General features: G+C 53.5%; 2 protein-coding genes across 12 annotated transcripts in view; one reads left to right on the forward strand and one right to left on the reverse strand.

Annotated features, from left to right (window-relative positions):
- Positions 1-34: 34 nt before the first annotated feature.
- RIDA (reactive intermediate imine deaminase A homolog) lies at positions 35-8,906 on the forward strand. Of its 3 annotated transcripts, none has more exons than XM_068161179.1 (7): positions 35-160; positions 3,404-3,509; positions 4,170-4,224; positions 5,497-5,580; positions 7,490-7,545; positions 8,115-8,288; positions 8,820-8,906. In XM_068161179.1, exons 1-6 carry the CDS (start codon positions 96-98, stop codon positions 8,175-8,177), a joined length of 429 nt encoding a protein of 142 aa, XP_068017280.1. In that variant the 5' UTR covers positions 35-95; the 3' UTR covers positions 8,178-8,288; positions 8,820-8,906. The 3 variants fall into 3 exon arrangements, with proteins under 3 accessions (XP_068017280.1, XP_068017281.1, XP_068017282.1); XM_068161180.1 differs by having other exon boundaries at positions 8,115-8,212; XM_068161181.1 differs by having other exon boundaries at positions 36-160; positions 5,512-5,580.
- Positions 8,907-10,128: 1,222 nt separating this feature from the next.
- LOC137452632 (skin secretory protein xP2-like) overlaps positions 10,129-15,651 on the reverse strand; it is a 33,033-nt gene continuing 27,510 nt past the window's right edge. For 3 of the 9 annotated variants that reach the window (XR_010990129.1, XR_010990130.1, XM_068161176.1), the window contains 2 exons: positions 12,967-13,395; positions 10,129-10,310 (listed from right to left, as the gene is read on the reverse strand). Coding sequence is in view for 3 of the 9 variants with exons in the window: in XM_068161176.1 (XP_068017277.1) it covers positions 10,288-10,310; positions 12,967-13,395 (452 nt within the window). In the remaining 6 variants the exon portion in view is untranslated. Of the gene's footprint in view, positions 10,454-11,379; positions 11,495-12,966; positions 13,396-14,735; positions 14,803-15,651 lie in introns of those variants that run through there. The other 6 variants (XR_010990127.1, XR_010990128.1, XR_010990126.1 and 3 more) reach the window with 6 other exon arrangements.

A 15,651-nucleotide genomic window follows, 5' to 3' on the forward strand; every position in this document is an offset into this window, starting at 1 on the left:
CAGCACAGGCGGCGCGGCGGCAGGGGGCGGGGGCGCTAGGGAGGCGCACGGGCGGGCGGGCGGAGGCGAAGGCTCCGGCGGTGAGGGCGGCAGCTATGACCTCCCTCGTGAAGAGAATTATCAGCACTGCTAAGGCCCCAGCTGCGCTGGGACCCTACAGGTATGGCCGAGCGAGTGGGAGGTCTCACGGAGCAAGCAGGAGCCGGCGGCAGCGGGAATCGGCCGATGAGTTTCCAGCAGATCCCTGAAAGGTGGTCGGGGTGGTCGGTCAGGCAGCCCTGGGCAAGGCGGAGCTCTCCCCGCTGACCCCCTCCCCGGCAGCTGACAGAACGAAGGGGTCTGCAGTGCGAACTGCAGGGCAGCGAGGTCCTGATGTGAGCTTTTTAAATGGTCTCTGGGAGTGTCAGCTTAGGAAAATCACTCTGAAATTAGTGATTAGCGATGGCTGCGAAAAGGGGAAAAAGGGAAAAGGAAAAGTTCCGAAGAAAGAACGGTTCCTCTGGAGGGAGAAACGCTCCCCCCGCAGACCGCCTGTCGCATAGGGAAGTGGCAGCGAGCGCAGGCTGGAGGCGACCCGCAGCAAAGGCTGAGCCCCGTCCAGGACGTGCGGTGGCAGCTGGGGAGCTGCCTGCAGGGGCATCGCAAATCTTCTCTTCCTTTTGATTTCCAAAAGGTTACAAAGGCTTTTCGGTCTTAAAAAAGAAAAAAAAAAAGACTAAATAAGTGGTGCTAATGTTGCTCTTTCTCAGAAGTAAGCTGTTGCAACAGTTCCCAGTGTAGAAATGAATAAATAAATCAAAGCAATCCCCATTTTAGTTGGAGAAAGGTTTCTCTTTGCTGTTTGCATGTGAAAAGATGCACATGAGCCAGCAGGGTGGCCAGGAGAGCTTGAAGCAGGAAGAGTGTGGCCAGCAGGACAAGGGAGGTTATTCTTCCCCTCTGCTCAGCACTGGTCAGGCCACCCCTGCAGTCCTGTGTCCAGTTCTGGGCTCCTCAGTTCAAGAGAGATGTTGAGGCACTGGGAAGATGTCCAGAGAAGGGCAACAAAGCTGGGGAGGGGTCTGGAGCACAGCCCTGTGAGGAGAGGCTGAGGGAGCTGGGGTTGCTTAGCCTGCAGAAGAGGAGGCTCAGGGGAGACCTTCTTGCTCTCTGGGGGTTGGGCTCTTCTCCCAGGCACCCAGCACCAGAAGGAGGGGACATTTTTTTGGCCTCCATTACTTTGAGCTTTCTGAGCTTCAATCTGTGTTTTCCTTATAGGAATTACAAAGGTGGAGAAATACAAAGTGGAGAAGCACAGACATGAGTTAAAGGTTAACTTCTGCAGACCCACTGGTAGGGTGCAGCCAGGGCTTTGGCATCACTTCTAGGTAGGAGAACATCTAAGACATGAGAAGGCAGCAATTCTTTGTCTGCACACACACACACTGGCCTAGCCTTCAGCATAGCTCTGCTTCTGGTGTGGATTAAGTTCACTCCCAACCTTTTGGGCTTAGTGGTAGCTCTTGATGAAATGCTGCTTAATGTGCAGTCTTGATACCCCTAAGTTTATCACTAACTCAGCTTATCAGGATTCAGTGAACTTGCCAAAGTTCAGGGAGCAAAGGTTGCACAAGAAAGGACTGCAGCATCTCTGTGCTGTCATGGGGTCTGAGCATGGCAAACAGAGGGCTTGATGTGGAATGCAGGATTGTGATGCAAGGGCTGCCTTCCAGCTTCTGACACAGCTCTTCAGGATGCTTTTTGGTGACCAGTTTGTACTGGGCTTTTGTGTTTTCCTTTGTTGCATCCAGTTTCCAGTGCCTTGAGATGGGTAGGTAGGGAGATGTGTCCAAGCTCACACACTGACACAGCTGGGGCTTTACAGATCATTGGTGCTACTAAACTTCCTAAAAGACACAGCACAATTCTTTCTAGCAATCAACAATCATTTGTGTAAAGACCTGGCTAACCTTGCAGGCCTTGTCTGTAAAGAGCATGCTTCTCCACACCACATCTCTGATGGATGATGTTCTTCAGGTTCCCTCAGCAAGCTCAGTGATGGTACCAAACTGGGTGGGGTGGCTGACACCTGCCAGGCTGTGCTGCCATCCAACCAGAGCTGGGCAGGCTGAGAGCTGCGTGAAGGAGAACTCTGAAGTTCACTAAGGACAAGGGCAGAGTCCTGCATGTGGGGAGGAACAGCACCAGGCACCAGCACAGACTGGGGTTGTCCTGCTGGAAGGCACTGTTTCAGGACAGGGGTGAAAGGAAAGTGGGAGCCTGGCAGTGTTTTGCCAGCTCCCTAATATAGGTTGGCCCCCTGTGAAGTCACTGGATTGAGACAGTCCAACTGAGTCCACCTCAGTTAAGAGATGCAAGACATGTTCTCTGACATTAAAGGGAAGCTTACCTCCAAAGTGAGCTGCTTAGGGAGCTGCTTGGCTCTAGGTGTGTGACTCTGGGGGCTTGTACTATCAGAACATCCTTGTGTGGAATGGGCAGAGAGAAGGCAAATGCTGGTGGCTGCCAAAGAATCTTTCTCTGGTTTCTTTGCAAACTATCTTTAATTACCAGCTGCAGAGAAGTAAACTGTCTCTTGCACCATGTTTGCTAGGTGGTTGAAATCCTTGCTTTGATCTTTCAGTCTCTTTGTGGTGATTAGAGACCTTAGTATTTGCTAACTCTGCTTCAGCAGAGACACAAGCTGGCATTTCAACAGAGGGCTTTGCAGTGGCTTGGATGGTGCAGCCCTCTGAATCATACAATCACAGAATCAATCATCTGGGGAAAGACCTCACAGATCATCAAGTCCAACCTAGTACCCGATACCTAACACCTCCTGACAACTCAACCATGGCTCCCAGTGCCACATCCAGGCTCTTCCTAGTCATAGGGTCTGTGTTGATAGGTTGGACTCGATGATCCCCGAGGTCCTTTCCAACCTAAGTGATACTGTGATACCTCCAGGGATGGTGACTCCACCACCTCCCTGGGCAGCACATCCCAATGGCCAACCTCTCTTTCTGGGAAGAACTTCTTCCTAACATCCAGCCTGAACCTCCCCTGGCACAGCTTGAGACTGTGTCCTCTTGTTCTGGGGCTGGGTGCCTGGGAGAAGAGACCAACCCCCACCTGGCTACAACCTCCCTTCAGGGAGTTGGAGAGAGCAAGAAGGTCTCCTCTGAGCCTCCCCTTCTCCAGGCTAAGCAACCCCAGCTCCCTCAGCCTCTCCCCCCAGGGCTGTGCTCCAGACCCCTCCCCAGCTTTGTTGCCCTTCTCTGGACAGCTTCCAGCAGCTCAATGTCTCTCTTGAACTGAGGGGCCCAGAACTACTGAGGCAAATGCTGAATGTGCTTTCAGGTGGTTAAATGACTTTGATAGGGAAACATGAAACCTGAAGAACTGATTTGATTTCTTTTCTCAGCCAAGCAGTGCTGGTGGACAGGACCATGTACATTGCAGGACAGATAGGTCTGGAACCTTCTACTGGGCAGCTTGTCTCTGGAGGGGCAAAGGAAGAAGCTAAGCAGGTAAGGTGCCTTCTGGCCACAAATGGTTGGCATGTGCCCATGGGCCTCAGAGAAACTGAGGAGACCTGGAGAGCACATCTCACACCCTCCCAATAGGAGGGAAAAGCAGAAGGAAGTGATTGCAGCCTACCCCTCCTGCCTTCTACCCAAACAGCTTGGAGGTCAGGGGGGGAACCTCTGTTTCCTGCAGGGAAGTGGGAAAGAATCAACACTTGCAACAGGGGTTCAGCCCCCCAGAATTAATAAACCCAACAAAGGCTGAGAGCCTGCCTTGAACAGGGGAAGGATTTGTTCCCCCAGCAGCCAAGGGGTGCTGTGAGGTGAGGTCATGGGATGGGAGGGAGCTGCATTGTGCACTTACATCTGATGAATGGGTGGATTCATGCTTGGGGTTTATTAGAAGCTCCCCTTATTAATTCCCTACTTTGATTACCCACTGAGGACTGTTGAGGATTTGCTGGGTGAGCTTGGCATGGATGTAGCCAAGTTACAAGTCCTTCACCTACTTAGTGTAGTTTAGTTAGTCAGGGGGTGTTAGGTAGCAGGTACTAGGTTGGGCTTGATGATCCCTGAGGTCTTTTCCAGCCTGGTTGATTCTGTGGTTAGCTAAATGCAACCCAGCTGATAGTTTAAAGGTTGGTTTTGCTTCATTTTCCTTAGGCTTTAAAAAACATGGGAGAAATCCTGAAAGCTGCAGGCTGTGACTATGGCAATGGTGAGTGATGCTGGGCTGCTGCTGAGCTGCTGGGCTGCTGCTCTGCTGGGCTGCTGCTGAGCTGCTGGGCTGCTGCTGAGCTGCTGGGCTGCTAGGCTGCTGCCCAGGAAATGGCTGCTTTAACCTGGACTGAAAAAGAACCAAATCCAGGGGCTCCAAACCAAGCTGTTTGCTAAGCATGCAGCTGTCAACAGCTGGAAGAAACAAATGGAATCCTGAGTCTGGGTTAAGGGACAAGTAAATCAACCCACAACTCTTGGCAGTGGCTATCAGGGCAACACTGCCTCTCACCAGAAGCTTCTGCCCATGGCACTGGAGTGTGAGCTCCACCTGGGAGGCTCAGGCATAGGCAGAGCTGCAGCTTCTGCAGGCATTTTAGGCATCCTAGGCTTTGCTGCAGGTGAGAGCAGGTTTGCAGCTGTGCTGCTAAGATTCACAGACTGCACTGGGGTGGAAGGGAGCCTCACAGGGCACCTTGTCCAACCCCCTTGCACTCAGCAGAGGTGTCCCCAACTGAATCAGGCTGCCCAGGGCCACATCCTCTCTGATCTCAAATGTCTCTAGGGACAGGGCCTCAACCCCACCCCTGTCAGCCTGTTCCAGCATTTCACCACTCTCCCTGTGCAGAACTTCCTCCTGATGTCCAACCTCAATCCACCCTGCTCCAGTTTCATTGCCCCTTGTCCTGTCACCACAGGCCCTTCTGAACAGCCACTCCCCAGCCTGCCTGTAGGTCCCCTTCAGACACTGAAGTGTAGCTCTAAGGTCTCTCTGCAGCCTCCTCTCTAGGCTGAACAGCCCCAATTCTCTCAGCAGAGGTGTCCCAGCCCTCTGATCATCTTGGTGGCCCTGCTCTGGACTTGCAGCAGCAGGGAAGACTCTGATAGTAGAGCCAGCTGAGGATGAATGCTGGTTTGGGCAGTCATAGGTAAAGAAGTTTACCATAGAAGAGCTCTTTCAGGCTTTTTATGGACTGCTGTAGGCAGGAGGTATGATGTCATGTCTTGCCAAGAGCTGGCTGGCAAGCAGATCACTTAAGCAAGCTGTTGCCTAGAGTTGTGGGCTGAGAGTGACACTGAGAGCCTTCAGAGCTGCTCAGGAATGTCTCATTCCTTACAGCCTCATTGCACAGCAGATGCTCAGCTTTCCTAGCTGGGAGCTCTAATGCTCAGCTTCTGTTTGCAAAGCCCTTTGAAATGTTTAGAACCCTGGAGAGAAATAACAGCAAGACATGCAACTTCTGGGTATGTCAGAGGTCTAAAGTAACTGCAGCTGTGTCCTTCCCAGTTGTGAAGACCACAGTGCTGATGGCAGACATGAAGGACTTCAATGATATCAATGATGTCTACAAACAATGTAAGTAGATCTTTTCTCTCCCTTTCACCAGTATGGCTTGGGGAACAAACTATATTCCCAGGCAGGAAAGGGCTTTAGTGACTCAGGTGGTGTCAGTCCAGATACTCTGGGGCTCCAGCAGAACTGGAGCATTACAGAGAGTAACAACTTGCAGTCACCAGATCAGGCACAGCCTGACTTCTTGGGGACTTGTGTCCTACCAGTCCACTAAGTCACTGTCATGTGGGGATCAGCTCCTGGGATCCCTACAGGTGGATCTTCCACACCTCTCTACCTTCATAGAATCACAGAGTCACAGAATGGCTCAGGTTGGAAGGGACCTCAGAGCTCATCCCCTCCAACCTCCCACCATGGGCAGGGACACCTCTCAACCAGACTCAGCTGCTCAAGGCCTCATCCAACCTGGCCTTCAACACCCCCACAAAGGAGGCAGCCACAGCCTCCCTGGGCAGCCTGTTCCAGAGTCTCAGCACCCTCACACTGAAGATCTTCTTCCTCAGCTCCAGTCTAACCCTGCTCTGCCTCAGCTCAAACCATTCCCCCTTGGCCTGTCTCTGGACACCCTCAGGAAAAGTCTCTCTGCAGCCTTCCTGCAGGATCCCTTCAGCTATTGGCAGGCAGCTCTGAGGTCCCCCGGAGCCTTCTCCTCTCTAGGCTGAACACCCCCAGCTCCCTCAGCCTGTCCTCATAGCAGAGGTGCTCCAGCCCTTGGATCACCTTTGTGGTCTCCTCTGGACTCCCTCCCAGCAGCTGTGTCCCTCTCATGGTGGGGACATCAGAACTGGAGGCAGGTTTGGAGGTGAGGTCTCAGCAGAGCAGAGCCCAGGGGCAGAATCCCCTCTCCTGCCCTGCTGCCCACACTCCTCTGGCTGCAGCCCAGCACACAGCTGCCTTTGGGCTGCAGGAGGGCACTGCTGGCTCCTGGGAGCTGCTCAGCAACCAACACCCCCAAGGCTCTTTCTCCAGGGCTGCTTTCAACCCACTCTGCACCCAGCCTGGATATGTGCCTGGACTGGCCTGACCCAGATGCAAGACCTTGATAGATGCTGTGCTGTCCCTAATAGAATCCTACTGTTAGCAGTCTTTAAAGTCATTTGTCACAGCCAAAGCATGCCACTAAGCACCACAGCTGCACATCCTTGCAATACTACCAGGGATGGTGACTCAGCCTCTTCCCTGGGCAGCCTGCTCCAGTGCTTCAGTGAAGAAATGTCTCAAACACCCAACCTAAGCCTCCCCTGCTGCAGCTTGAGGCCTTTTCCCCTTGTCCTAGCACTTGTTACTTGGGAGAACAGGCTGACCCCTCACCTTGCTCCAACTTCCTTTCAGGGAGTTGTAGGGAATGAGGTCTCTGAGACCCTGACAATACCATTTCTGAACTTAATGCTCACTCTCAGTAATAAAACTTTAATTGAAGTAGGCAAATTCCTTGGGTGTGCTCAGAATCAGGCTGGATGAGGCTTGGAGCATCCTGATCTAGTGCAAGATGTTCTTGCCATGGCAAGGGGGTGGCTTGGCCTAGATGACCTTTAAAGGTCCCTTCCAGCTTGAACTGTTCTGTGATTCTACACATTGAGCTCCAATATCCTTACCAGAGATCAAGAGAGATTCCCTCTTCCCCTCCCTCCTGGTTGCAGTTGTGTCATCACCATTCTGATCTCACCTTCTCCAGCCAAGTTGGTGCTCAGGCCATGCAGAATCATCCCTGGCAACTGGACCACAGGCTGGAGCTGGCTTCTTGATGATGATTGGCAGCTTGCTGAGATGTTAGAACAGCCAGGGACCCCAGAACCAGCAAGGGGGATGCTAGCTGGCACAGGAGACTGCTTGTCTTGTAGCCTTGAACCTCAGCCTGTGCAGTGAGTGCATTTTAGACAGTGAAGTGATTGCTGCCTGCTTCTGTTTACAGTTTTCAAGACAAACTTCCCAGCCAGAGCAGCCTATCAGGTTGCTGCTTTGCCCAAAGTAAGTGTCACACTCCTGCCTTAAAGCAACTCCATTTCCTTCCTGCTGACAGCTTGCCTTGCTCTGCACTGCCTTCAGCTCCAATCATTTTCATGAAGACTGAAATATTTAGGGGGGTTCTAAGCATACCTGTCCTGTTCTCACCCATCTGACCAGGAGAGATCTACTCCTTTATGGGAGAAGAGGACCACAGCCCTGGCAACAAGGAGTTAGGTGACCACAGCCCTGGGAATAAGGTTAGGTGACCACAGCCCTGGCAACAAGGAGGGTAGGTGACCACAGCCCTGGCAACAAGGAGGGTAGGTGACCACAGCCCTGGGAATAAGGAGGTTAGGTGACCACAGCCCTGGCAACAAGGAGTTAGGTGACCACAGCCCTGGCAACAAGGAGTTATGGTACTTCAGTAGGAGTAAAGTGGCTTTTCAGTCTTACTTAACATGACTAAATCAGTAACAACTGTCAGAAGAGAATCAAATCTCTCTCTCTCCTCCCAAGCTGTCTCCCCCCTCCAGCTGCTTCATCACAGCTCTATGAGGTCCCTAATGTGTTTCTTCACTGTTGTCTCCCAGGGTGCCCGAGTGGAGATTGAAGCTATTGCCATACAGGGACCCCTCCAAGATGCTTCAGCCTGACTATAAACAGAGACTGAACAGCCTCCACCAGCAGGGTTGGACACCATCCTTCTCCGCCTTTACACCCTACCCCTACAGTTGGCTATCAGTACTTCCAAAGAGTGGCAGCCAGTGAGTTCCCAGGGAAGGGCTGGAATCAAAGCTCCTTCTTGGGTTCTCTCCAAGGAGAGCTTGCAGTGAGCTCTCTGCTGGCAGACCCTGAAACCCCCTGGGAGCTGTGCAGCCAGGAGCTGAGCTTGATGGCAGGCTCAGGCCCTACCTTGGAGATGGGGACTGAGTATTCAGCTGGTGAAGCAGATGCTTGGGGGGCAGGGGCTGATCTGGACAAGGGGAGCTGTGATGATTTGTAGAGGGAGGGGTTTGGTAACTCTTTAGATAGCAAAACCTGACAGAGGTGGAAGAACAGACCACTGCAATTGCTAAGCAGGTTCCAGTGCTGGCTGGGGTGCTTGCTGGGCTGCCTGAAACTCTTTCTTCACAGAACAGATTGCTCTTAGAACTCTAATACTTTTTTTCCTGCCCTGGAGGCAACTGCTTACAGAAGGTTAATATTCATCCCAGGCAGAAGGAACTATTGATCTTCTGCTAGCTTTGTGCATCAATCTCTAACTGTAGCCTTTTCCATCATCTTGTTCACACCAGCTCAACTTCAACTGCCTGTTTAATCTGAAACACAGAAAGCCCTCACCAGAAGCCCTGCTTGATGAGAATAAATAGCTGCAGCTGTCAGAGTGTCCTTGTCTGCTCTGGAACAAACATTCCTTTTCCTGATGAATCTTTGATGCTCCATCACTCACACACACACAGAGTCCCCATCTTGCTTATTTGATAAGTAATCATTAAAACTGGGGGGAGGGAAAGGTTCCTTTTTTATCTCCCAATAGCTAAGGATGAAAATAATCCTCCTCCACTGCAGCTCTGGGTGGTTTTCCCTCTGCTTGCTGGGGTGAGGCCCCAGCTCAAATGCTGCCTCCAGTTCTGGTGTCCCCAGCATGAGAAGGACACAGAGCTGCTGGAGTGAGGCCAGAGAAGGCCACAAAGATGATCCAAGGGCTGGAGCAGCTCTGCTGTGAGGACAGGCTGAGGGAGCTGCAGTTATTCAGCCTAGAGAGGAGAAGATTCTGGGGGCTGGGATCTTAGAGCTGCCTGCCAATAGCTGAAGGGATCCTGCAGGAAGGCTGCAGAGGGACTCTTCCTGAGGGTGTTTAGAGACAGGCCAAGGGGGAATGGTTTGAAGCTGAGGGAGGGCAGGGTTAGACTGGAGCTGAGGAAGTTCTTCAGTCCAAGGGTGGTGACACTCTGGCACAGGCTGCCCAGGGAGGCTGTGGCTGCCTCCTGCCTGGGGGTGTTGAAGGCCAGGTTGGATGAGGCCTTGAGCAACCTGGTGTAGTGGAAGGTGTCTCTGCCTATGGCAGGGAAGTTGGAAGTAGATGATGCTCAAGGTCCTGCCCAGCCCAAACCATTCTCTCAATCTCTGAATCTTGCACTGCTGGCCTTGAAATAAATTTGTTCCAAACTGGAGAGTTTGCAGGAGACACCCACCTGGATCCTGGAGACTGCAGCCTCTCCTCTAGGTCTCCCACCTTCTGCAAGAGTGAATGCTGCATTCAGTCACAGCCTAGCAGAAGGGCACTGCCATCTTCCAGCCCCCTCTGTGCCATGCACTGCAGCAGCTCCATGCACTGCAGCAGCTCCATGCACTGCCAGTCCAAGCCCTGCCTGCATATTGCCATTGAAAACCACCAACCCCCTGAGCAATGCTGCCTGAAGCTTCCAAAGGTTTCAAGGTAGTTGTCTGAACCTGATAAAGCTCCCAGCTGCAAAGTGGATGCTCCTGCTGCTGGAAATGCATCCTAGCTGTGCCCAGGAGGCAGTGTGGCAGGGAGAGGAGAGCTCAGGTATGTCAAACACCTGAAGCCTTGGCAGCTTGACTTAAGAACACACACACATATATATAGATATAAAAAGGTCTTTTTTTCCTGATGCCTTTTATTCATGCCTCTGGCTTGTGGCTTAATCCATAGAAGCTTTTCTATTCCCCCAACCCAATAAAAGCTGTTCATGCAGAGAGAAAAGCAGCCCCAGGGAGATGTTCTGAGAGACAAAACTTCTACTCCTTGTTCTGAGCAGTCTCTGAAACACAGGGAAAAAATACTTTAGCAAGTAAGTGAGAGTACAACTTGGCACTCACTGAATCCTCTCCTCCTACTCTGCTGACTCCACACCTGCAAGACTGTGTCCAGTTCTGGGCTCCCCAGGTCAAGAGAGACAGGGACCTGCTGGAGAGAAGCCAAGGGAAAGCCCTGAGGAGCTGTAAGGAAAGGCTGAGGGCCCTGGGGCTGTTAGGTCTGGAGAGGAGAAGGCTGAGTGGGGACCTGATCAACTAGAAATATCTGAGGGGTGGGTGGGGGTCAGGATGAAGGTGATGCTCTCCTTTCAGTGGTGCCCAGTGATAGCACAAGGGACAACAGGCACAAGCTGGAACACAGGAGGTTCCACCTCAACATGAGCAGACACCTCTGTGCTGTGAGGGTGCCAGAGCCCTGCAGCAGGCTGCCCAGAGAGGCTGTGGAGTCTCCTCTGGAGCCATTGCAAACCCAGCTGGATGTGTCCTGTGTGCCCTGCCCTGGCTGCTCCTGCTCTGGCAGGGGGTTGGGCTGGGTGATCTCTGGAGCTGCCTTCCAAGCCCTGCCATTCTGTGATCCCATGATAAAGAATGTTTGAGGAACTGCTCCCAGCCCCTGGCACTCTATGTCCTGCTGGCCTGCTTGCTAGCTCAAGGCTGGTGCTAGGGGGATGATTGACAGATACCACAAAGTCACACTGTCCAAGATCTGCTTTCCCAGCCAGAAGAGCCTGCAAGGACAGGCTGGGAGCATGGGATTTGCATGCAGTGAATGGTGCTGTCTAGCACAGGGCTGGTGCTAATGCCCCACAACTGCACTCCCCCCAGAGGGGCTCAGCTGTCCCTGCTAGGACTCCTGCCTTGGGTCCAGCTGAGCCATGTTAAAGGCAGCACTCCCACTGGACTGCTTCCAGGACACAAATCTCTCTTCATCTAAACAAAAACATTTATGACTGTCTCCTGTCAAAAAGCAGAGAGCAGCTGTCCAGCAGCACTGGGATGACAAGGTGTGCTCAGTAAGGACAGCACAGCCCTTGCTGGCTCCTAACCAACCCCTTCCCTCCTCTGTCAACACACCTCTCCCTCTCACTGCTGCACTATCCACAGCTTCTCCTCTTTCTTCTTTTGTTTCAGGCCCTCCACTTGACTGTCTCCCTGAGCAGCTCAGTTTCCATCTGTTCTCTGGTCTCACCTGGGAATGGTAACCATAGAATCAGTCAGGGTTGGAAGGGACCACAAGGATCATCTAGTTCCAACCCCCCTGCCATGGGCAGGGACACCCCACACTACAGCAGCCTGGCCAGAGCCTCAGCCAGCCTGGGCTTAAACACCCCCAGGGACAGGGCCCCAACCACCTCCCTGGACAACCCATTCCAGGGCTTCACCACTCCCATGGGGAAGAACTTCCTCCACAGAGGATCAGATTAGGAGCCACTGACTAAAAGCACCAAGAGCCCCAGCTCCTTTCTGTGCTTGGTCAGCCCTCCAATGGCCCTTGCTAAGGTACCTCCTGAATGGGAGAGACAGCCTGAATGAAACATGACCCAAGGGATGGAACAGCTCTGCTATGAGGACAGGCTGAGGGATGCTCAGCCTGGAGAAGAGAAGGCTCTGGGGGGGGCCTCAGAGCTGCCTGCCAATAGCTGAAGGGATCCTGCAGGAAGGCTGCAGAGGGACTTCTCCTGAGGGTGTCCAGAGCCAGGCCAAGGGGGAATGGTTTGAAGCTGAGGCAGAGCAGGGTTAGACTGGAGCTGAGGAAGAAGCTCTTCAGTCAGAGGGTGGTGAGGCTCTGGCACAGGCTGCCCAGGGAGGTTGTGGCTGCCTCCTTGGTTGGGGGTGCTGAAGGCCAGGCTGGATGAGGCCTTGAGCAGCTGAGTCTGGTTGAGAGGTGTCCCTGGCCATGGTGGGGAGGTTGGAGGAGATGAGCTCTGAGGTCCCTTCCAACCTGAGCCAGTCTGTGAATCCACAGGGAGCAGACAGGATGTTCCTATTCCCTTTCCATCATCCAGCTACATGCCCATGAAGCTCTCCTGTGCTTTCACTCAGTCCTATTGCCCCTCTACCCAACACACATCACAAGCACCATTGCTGTCCAAATTAATGTCCTGGATTTTGATTGCAACAAATCATCTCCAGATGTTTCTGGAAAGCCAAGCCCAGGGGCATTCCACTGCTGCTTCCCTTCTGCCTGGGCAGCAGCCAAGCTCCTGGGGCAGGCTGGGTAAGCCAAAGGTGCATCTGATTTTCCTTCTACAGCCAGGCATGCACCCTCCAGCTTCCTGTGCACAGGGACAGCTGCTTTAGAATGAATACATGTGACTGCCTAGACACAGCCTCTGCAGGTCCTGAGGAAAGGGTGTAAGCTGCACAGCAACATGTACATGGGGGGTAGGGTAGGGGCACATCAGCTGCTAAGAACAAACAGGACACAAAGGGAAACAGCAGGGATAATGCTTGGGAATGCTGAGGGAGTTCACTACAGCTTGGACTTGGGAGACTGAGGCTTCTCCAGCCACATTCTCCTAAGGCCCTCACTGTGCAGACTTCCCAGACCTACTTCTAACTCGAGGAGCTCACTTGAGGCTCTCAGTAAAGCCCAAGGGGGCCATGCACAACTCTCTGGAGGAAGAATTTGGTCTGACCTTAGGAAAGCACAGGCATTACCCTCAGCGAGCTGCTCCTCTTCACTGACATGGACTTTCTCCATGCTTTCCTCCACAGAGCTGTCATAGCCCTCTGCCAGCCCACTGTCCTCTGCTGGTCCTGGTGCTGGGGACTCAGCATCTTCTCCTGGTGCTGGAGGGGAAGGCCCTTGGCTCTCCTCTGGCCACCCAGCCGGCAGCCGGCAGCTCTCCTCCGCTCCCGGAGGCAGGGGCTCGGTGCCCTCCGGCTCCTCCCTTTCCCCCACCCAGTCGATCTTGCCCTCCACGGCCAGGACCACAGCTGCAGCCTCCTCTCCCAGCAGATGCTTGCCCAGCTTTGTCTCCTCAGCAGCAAGACTCACATCCTCCCCTGGATCCAGCTGCCTTTGGTCAGCTATGGTTTCATGATCGGCTGCAGGGGGAGTGTTTGCACCTGGGGCTGCTCTCAGTTCTGGCAGGGAGACAGCAAGAGAGAAGCACAGGTAATTAGTGAGGGGGTGGGAGGGGAAGTCGGAGCCAGACCCATGCTGGGGTGGTAAGGGAGCTCAGAGCCAGACCCACGCTGGGGTGGTAAGGGAGCTCAGAGCCAGACCCACGCTGGGGTGGTAAGGGAGCTCAGAGCCAGACCCACGCTGGGGTGGCAAGGGAGCTCAGAGCCAGATCCACACTGGGGTGGTAAGGGAGCTCAGAACCAGAGCCACGCTGGGGTGGTAAGGGAGCTCAGAGCCAGAGCCATGCTGGGGTGGCAAGGGAGCTCAGAGCCAGACGCACACTGGGGTGGTAAGGGAGCTCAGAGCCAGACCCACAGGGGACAAGCAGCTCCCACCTGGCTATGGACAATGCTCCTTCACAGGTCTGCTGCTCTTAGACAGGATTAGGGCTGCCCTCACTGCTGGGGATAAAGATGTGCAGGGCAGTGTGGGGAGCACAGAGCCAGGCTCTGCTCAGGGATGTCCAAGGACAGGACAAGGGGTAAGGGGTGCAAGCTGGAGCAGAGGAGGTACCAGGGAACAGAAGGGAAAACTTTTTCCCTGTGAGGGTGCCAGAGCCCTGCAGCAGGCTGCCCAGAGAGGTTGTGGAGTCTCCTTCTCTGGAGCCATTCCAAACCCTCCTGGATGTGTTCCTGTGTGACCTGCCCTGGCAGGGGTTTGGACTGGGTGATCTCTGGAGGTCCCTTCTAAACCCTCACATTGTGTGATTCTGTGATACCCAGCAGAGGATGGTGCTGCTCATTCTGCCCCTTGAACCTGAGGTGTGCAGAACGTTTGCTGCTGCCAGTACCATACAGCAGGAACCTTTTCCTGCCCCAAACCAAGCACAGATCCAAGGTGCCAGGTGGGATGGAGCTGCTGCCCTGTGCTGCACCTGGGAAACTCCCAGGGGTGCCTCCAGGTGAGCTGAACAAAAAGCACTGAGAACTTCCTCGTGCCAGAGGGTGAGCAGTGCCTGCTTCTTCAGGGCTCTGGGCAGCCTGGGCTAGGGGAGGATGTCCCTGCTGACTGCAGGGGGGTTGGGCTGGGTGACCTTTGGAGGTCCCTTCCAACCCAGACCATGCTATGATTCAACAACAGGAAGCCTGGATTAAAGCTTCTGCCCCATCCATCAAGTCATTGGCTCCATGAAGCAGTGGCCCAGCCTGGCAGACAAAAACCACAACCAAAGGAGTGGCAGCATTGCTCTGACAGGTGCTTCAGAATGAAAGCTGAAGACTGACCATGAGCTCTGCCTGCCCATCAGGCTGACTTCACAACTCTCTGCTTAAATTCAGTGTGGCAAGAGCTTGGGCTTCACCTTCTCCTGAGGCATGTCAGGATGAAAGCCCTGGGAGTCCAGGTGTGAAATCTGTTTGCACAATCATGAGCAGCCTGGCCCAGCTGGATCTCCTGAGGAAAGTGATGATTGCAGTGTCAGAGCCAGTGAGCAGAACCATTGATAGCTTCATACACAGACAAATGAGCAGCAGACAAACAAACAAGGTACTGCATCCTGCTCTTAAAACAGCTGCCTGCACACTGCTGCTTTTAAGACAGCTTCCAAAGGCTTTGGAGGCCTTCAAGAGAAATAGCTCCCTGGCAAGTGTCACCTGGTGAAGTGTGTGCCCACAGACCTGGGCAAGGACAGCTAAGGCACAAGAATCATAGAATCAATAAAGTTGGAAAAGACCTCAGGGATCATCAAGTCCAACCTGTCACCCAACACCTCCTGACAACTAAACCATGGCTCCAGCACCACATCCAATCCCCTCTTGAACACCTCCAGGGATGGTGACTCCACCTCCCTGGGCAGCACATTCCAATGGTCAATGACTCTTTCTGGGAAGAACTTTCTCCTCACCTCCAGCCTGAACCTCCCCTGGCACAGCTTGAGACTGTGTCCTCTTGTTCTGGTGCTGGCTGCCTGGGAGAAGAAACCAACCCCCACCTGGCTACAACCTCCCTTCAGGGAGTTGTAGAGAGCAAGAAGGTCTCCCCTGAGCCTCCTCTTCTCCAGGCTAAGCAACCCCAGCCCCCTCAGCCTCTCCTCACAGGGCTGTGCTCCAGACCCCTCCCAGCCTCGCTGCCCTTCTCTGGACATGTTCAAGTGTCTCAATGTCCTGGAGAAGAGCAAGAACAAGACAGATAGAAAGCCATTTTCACTATGGCACAGCTAAAATCTCCCTTTCCTGGGCACTGAAACCATCCAAAGTCCAACCAGCCCCTCCAAATTC

This window comes from Melanerpes formicivorus, unplaced genomic scaffold (assembly GCF_026170545.1).
Source record: "Melanerpes formicivorus ecotype bairdi unplaced genomic scaffold, bMelFor1.0.p_v2 SCAF_56, whole genome shotgun sequence".
Classification (NCBI taxonomy): domain Eukaryota; kingdom Metazoa; phylum Chordata; class Aves; order Piciformes; family Picidae; genus Melanerpes; species Melanerpes formicivorus.